Genomic DNA, 6,133 nt, shown 5'->3' with positions numbered 1-6,133 from the left:
CGATAGCTCAAGCAGGCTATAATTAAAAGTATCGCGCCCACCTGAATGTGTCACTATGGGCTGTTGCGAATGGCTGCAGGCCTGCCGAGTTAGTACCATGCATCATCATTGGGCGGCAACTATCATCACTTTCAAAGACTCTTGTGAGTAACAGGTGTTGAGTGAAACATGTAGCCAGCCGAGCCCAGAGCGAGCTCAGCCAGCCCCCAAAGTTAGCTTACTGGCAGCAAAGCAGCGCATTCTCATGGTAAGGCTAGGAGCTTTGCTTATACTGCGGTGTTAATTACCAGCGCTCCGGCGCTTGATGAGGCAGCACTATAAATGCGTGACCATGCATTTCAGTGTGGTGATGCGGACCACAACACTGAAATACGTTGGTCTAACGCCTGATGCGTGATACTTGGCAGGCCTGTTGTTATTTACAATGCCAATAGCTGAAACTCTCGTAACTGCGAGACCTATTGCATTGCAAGTGCTTGTTTAAACAGTAGTAGATTACTTTTGAGGTCGAGCAGCGAGCTAAATGCGTAAAATTAACTCTTAAACGTTGTAAGTCTCTCTCTCTCTTTAGTTGTGAAGGTTTTTCTAATTCGACAGAATCAACGGTTGGTTTTCGGAGGTTGTAGCAGCTAACATTACATTTCCTTGCTGCACACACTGGCGCCGGAGGGTGCCAGTCTAAGAGATGGCCTCTTCCTGGAGCTTGAGACACGTGACACGTCCTGATAGGCCCCGCCCCTGCTCCTGTCAGGCTGAGCCGCGCCCAGATAGGGGTGTGGTGAAGTCTGGGATAAGCAGCACAACCCGAGCGAAGCAGGAGGCAGCTGTGAACGGGAGACAGTGAATTACAGCTGCAGAGGCAGGCACAGGGACCAGCATCGTTACAGACCCACGTCGCCGCTCCTTATTACTGAGCAACAAAGGGTAAAGCTGGACCCACAGACGGGGCGCAGGTGGGTTGCGGAATCTGGGGACCCAGCAACACTTTTGGAATTTTCCTGACTTTTTTTTCCATTTCTGTCTGTCCCAGGACTTCCTCGGCGGAGTGTGAGACACCATGTTTGGGATGATCAAAAACTCCCTTTTTGGGGGAACAGAGACCAACAGTGGCCAGGTCCAGAGAGCGGAAGAACGGGTGAGAACCTGGGTCTCGGGGGGGGGGGCGAGAAAGGGGCGAACCAGGGCCCCTCGACTGGGAGAAACGAGAACCTCGACCCTTGAGGTGTGAGGCGGTGAGAGCCGTGTTCTCTGGTGTGGGAAGATCTTAGAATGTTGGGGTGGTAGGAGGTGAGTAGCGGGGCCGTGAGAAACGAGTATCCTGAGGAGGATGAAGATGAGAACTAGGGAGTGCAGTTGTAAGGGCAGTAAGAACTGGGCCTGGAGGATGGGATGGACTGAGAACAAGGGCTTTTAGTGGGAGTGAGGAGTGGGGAACCAGTGCCCATGTGGTGTCGGCCGGTGACAGCAGCTCAAGTCAGTGGAGTGGGGCAATGAGTACTGGGACCACAGGGATGGGTAGCAGTGAGATGAAGGGACCCTGCTGATAGAGGAGGACAACAGGAGTCTTTGTGGTGGGGCAATGAGAACCAGTCATGGTAGTGAGCCAGGATATGGGACCCTTGGGTGGCAGCTGTGAGTCCGTGTTGTGTATATTGGGTGGGGAGTGAATAGAAAATGTCACTGGTTGTGAAGTGGTGATTTCCCCCCCCCCCCCTGCAGTGACATGGGTGGGAACAGGGTGACGGGGTTAGAACCTGGGGAACTTCAGACGAGACGGGTAATGTCCTAGGATGAGAGGAATTAAGAACTGGGGACACGGAGCGAGATACCAACGTAATACAATAGTAATGCATATCGACGGGGGGGAGGGGAAGGTGATATTCGGCTCTGGGTTAGGTCTACAAACACCCAGACGCCATTAGTGTGGAGGTTAGAACATATCCCCCTAATGCATATATATATTTTTTTAAGTATTATTTTTGTACGTTTTTTAAAAATAAAATGTAGGGTGTCCTAGCAGTAGCGCCTCACATTTTAGTTATACAATATGCATAAGATGCATATAAAATAATACCACATGTTGTTAAATAGACATAATGTGTTAGTCACTTGCAGTATCACGTGACTCAAGATGCACCCTTCTGGAAAAGGGAGGACTACTGCCAATCCCCCGAGACATTCATTCCTGGAGGTGGCAAGTTCTTATCCTTCACCTGTGTCATCACCTTTCCATCCCTAGAGGTGCCTTTCGTACACAATATATTGGAAGTAGAATATTGAGGCTTAACCACAGCTTGTCCCTGGAATACAACTCCGTCTTTTCTATCATTAACAGGGCACTCCCTTTTGCTCACGTCAGCATATTTTGGGCTGCCCTGCAATGTTTGAATCTTGCTGTGTCATTGTCCCGTGAGCAGTGTGTGGTCAGATATGGGAACTCGCAACTGCTGATAAACCGGTCAGACCGACGCGACCCTTTACCCACTTGCTGCTGCCCTGTCCCCTCAAAGGCCTCAGTTGAAGGCTGAGAGAACAAGCATTTACAATGCAATGGTTTTGCCTTTGTTAAAGTTAGAGCTATTGGCATTGCTCTTGACATTTTTTTTATTTATGTTTTTTTTACATAAATAAATGGCATTGTCATTTACAATAGCAGGGCAGGGCACAGGGAAGGGGGGCGAGGAGAGACGAAGGAGAGCTGCGGGCTCAGGGAAGGGGGGGGCGAGACGAAGGAGAGCTGCGGGCTCTTGTTGTAATGCTTGCATGGATGAGTTGGTGGATGCATGCATGGGTGCATGCATAGATGGGTGTATGGATAGATGCATGGATGGGTGGATGGATAGATGCATATATACAGCCAATCCCTCAACAATGTATGCAATCCACCAACCCATCCAACCAACAACCCATCCATGCATCCACCCATACATCATGCATACATCCATCCATCATGCATCCATCCATCCACCCACTGTGTCCCACTCCGACCCCTCTAAATATAACTGATTTTTTCTGTATATAGAGATGACTGTATTCACTAGTATATGCAGTAGACCTTTCTACTCTAACATTCCTATGTGACTCTTGCAGTACATCTATTCATATCCCTTCCATATGTATATAGAAATATAACAAGAATCAACAGTCTCTTCTTTGTGTGACTACATTTCAATTGTTTTCCTGTTTGTATCTTTTACTTAACGCATGTAAATCAAAGTCCTTAGGTTTGGCAACTGGTTCTTATGTAAACCGCTCTGACACCTTTGGGTAAAGTTCGCGCTACATAAAATCACATTAAATAAAACTTTACCCCACAAATCCAACCATTTATTTATTTATTAACAAGTTTGTACCGCGCTACGAATCGACTCCCGAAGGAGTATCTCCGCGCCTTTTAGCACCTTCAGCGAACAAAAGAGACACTAGCTGTGTATTGTCCTAACCTCGGAGTGGAATTCTATTTCTGAAAGAGAAAGGTTTTCAATTTTTTCCTAAAAGGAAGGTGTTCCCTGCACTATCTGATAGATAAGGGAAGGCCATTCCACAATGTTGGACCTGCCACAGATAAAGCTCTAGACCCCTGTCTTGCCTTCCTAGCCATAGGTACGCATAACAGAGCCTGTTCGCTAGACCTGAGAGATCGTGTGGGAACATACGGGATGAATTTGTTGGCCAAATAGGCCGGGCCTTTCCCAGTGAGACATTTGTGCCTAGGCTTACATTTTACGGCCTCGAAGCACACAGAGAAGGGACAGTTTACGAAGTCGAGGCTTTGTAGGGTGCATGGCAGGGGACAGTTTTAGGCGCCAAGGGAGGGTAGGGAGCAGAGTCAGAGTACTTCACGGAGGTAGGGGGCAGTTTTTTATGGTTCAGGGCAGGGGGCTGCGGTACTTTTTGGAGCATGGCCTTATTTTAAAGGGCTCAGTTCAGGTGGAGGAACGGCACAAAACACCAGGCAGACAGAGGGCAGAAGGACACAAAAACGAGGGGAAACAATTATAACTGAGGGCAGATTGGCACAAAAAAACAGGCAGACAGAGGAAAGAAGGACACAAAAACGAGGGGGGGGGCGGGATGATTGTAACGGAGGCCAGAATGGCACAAATCACGAGGCAGACAGGGCAGAAGGACACAACAAGAGTTCTAAACACACAAAGCTATTTAGGCTTTCATCAAGTTACAGGAACCCCCATCCATACACCACTGCCAAGCACAGAAAAGCAGCTAATAGAAGGTAGAACTGGTGGCAGAAGGCTAGATGTCATTCTTGCTGATAAGTACTCGAGCACAAGCTCTGCTGTGTGCAGGGTGAACCCCCGGAGCTCCAGAAGTTACTGGGGGCAACAGCACCTCTAAGGGAGCCCCTCTGAAGTCCTCCATTAAACGGGGAGAGCTGCTTCGATGCATCGGGATGCTGCTCCACAAACTCTGCCAGCCTTGACTACCTTGTTATTCTAATAATTCGACATTTAAATGTTATCATTTAAATGATGTCAATTCCTTGCCATTGAGGTTAAAGGTTGTGTGACATCACTCCTTGTCTTGTAAAATGTTAATTCATTCTAACTTCTAGAACTTTCTAAAATGAAGAACAAAGGGGTGCCTGACAGAGAATATGAAGAGGGGGGGCTGAAACGCAGCAGGTCTGTACTGAGAAAGAGAAGGGAGGGGATGCAGGCAGGAAAGAGGACGGGAAAACAATAGAGGAGGAGCGGGAGTCGCTGATTCAAGGCTGGGTTTAGAGGACTCCAGGGCACGAACCTACTAGAGGCCATAAACCAAGGGCCAGGGTGGGGTTTGGGGCTATGGGAGGGGGCCCTTTTGAGGAGGTTTCAGAGCTGGGAGTTCTTGATAGGTAATGCAGCAGAAGCTCCTGCGGATGCATGATACGCACATAAACCAATGTATTCTTCTGAACACACTCTTCAATAGAAAAGAATTTTGGGAGGAGCCGCAGTGGGTGCTATGAAGCCGACCTAACGCACACTGATGTACATGATTTATTGTTTGGGTTGAGTCCGATAGCAGCACGACATGTTGATACACTTGGATCTACGGGAGTTTGTATGCAGATTCAGTAGAAGGACTATATGTAAAATATGAATCTAATGCAGGCTGAAAATGATTTGAGCTCATATTTTTGAGGAATGAGAAGGAACCATAATGGACTGTAAGGATAAAAATTAGTCAAAACAAATTGAAATGACAAAGCATTCGATTTGTATTTAAAAAAACCACACAAACAAATTAGGCCTCATTATGGGTGCAAACGTGCAGTGGCATTAAGACACAGTAAGCATTCAGTGACTGGGTGGGGGGGAGGTGTCAGCGCATCTGATCCTGGGTCGAAAGGTGCAAACAGTAAGCGGGGTAAGTAGCCTTACCCAGCACCGTGTGAAATGCACGACGGACGGAGGTCACAGGGGTAGTGGAGGGGACAGCAGCGCTGTTCACCCCGGTGGGGCTGAGACTGAAACCAAACGCCACCATTTTAGGACTTGGTGCACTGAATGTTGGCTGTGTCCGGCTGGTTACACATAGCTCTGCCGCGAGCATTTAAGACAACGCAAGTCTTGGGTGGGAATTCACAGGCCGGGCTGCTGCGTCCCAAGGTCATTTAGCGCCTAAAGCATTGGAGCCCACCTCTCAGAGCTACTTTCACAGTCTCTGCCCTGGATGGGCATGCCCTCGGATGCCGACTGTTCTCTGTCTGAGTCTTTCTACTTTAGCTACGCGACCGTTCTGTCTCCTGGGGCAGTGCTGCCCCCTTCCCCCCAGCACTGGTAAATTGCACTAATGACAACCCTACTGACTACATTCAGCCATTCACGCTGCAGCTTCTGCCCATGCTCAGCACTGGGCGCCTAAACCACTGGGTGCTAAAGTAAAGCACCTCTCTTTGACCATCTGTCCCCCTATTCACAACAGGGCAGCGCTGCATTTCTTAAAAGGCGAATGCTGTGTTCACCTATGTAACCCCTGGAAAGTACCCCCCATCTCCCACCCCCAGGGAGGCTTTAAGTAGCCGCAAGAATGCCAGGGGCACGGAAGGTACACATGAGGCCATGTTTGCAGTAATTGCTTCCACTACCCCTGCACACAGCACAGCCCGGTGCACATGGACCAGCTTTGC

The 6,133-nt window shown here is 48.8% G+C and overlaps 1 protein-coding gene across 1 annotated transcript in view; it reads left to right on the top strand.

The window, feature by feature from the left end:
- The first annotated feature begins 783 nt into the window (after positions 1-783).
- Positions 784-6,133, top strand: part of HEBP1 (heme binding protein 1) — a 32,766-nt gene continuing 27,416 nt past the window's right edge. Inside the window, exons 1-2 of the mRNA XM_086958219.1 lie at positions 784-924; positions 1,031-1,135. Of these exons, the coding sequence (XP_086814345.1) occupies positions 1,058-1,135 (78 nt within the window). The 5' untranslated portion in view covers positions 784-924; positions 1,031-1,057. The remainder of the gene's footprint in view (positions 925-1,030; positions 1,136-6,133) is intronic.

This window comes from Lissotriton vulgaris, chromosome 1_1 (assembly GCF_964263255.1).
Source record: "Lissotriton vulgaris chromosome 1_1, aLisVul1.2, whole genome shotgun sequence".
NCBI classification, from domain to species: domain Eukaryota; kingdom Metazoa; phylum Chordata; class Amphibia; order Caudata; family Salamandridae; genus Lissotriton; species Lissotriton vulgaris.
The sequence above is the reverse complement of the archived record's forward strand: the minus strand, read 5'-3'. Positions and strand labels throughout refer to the sequence as shown.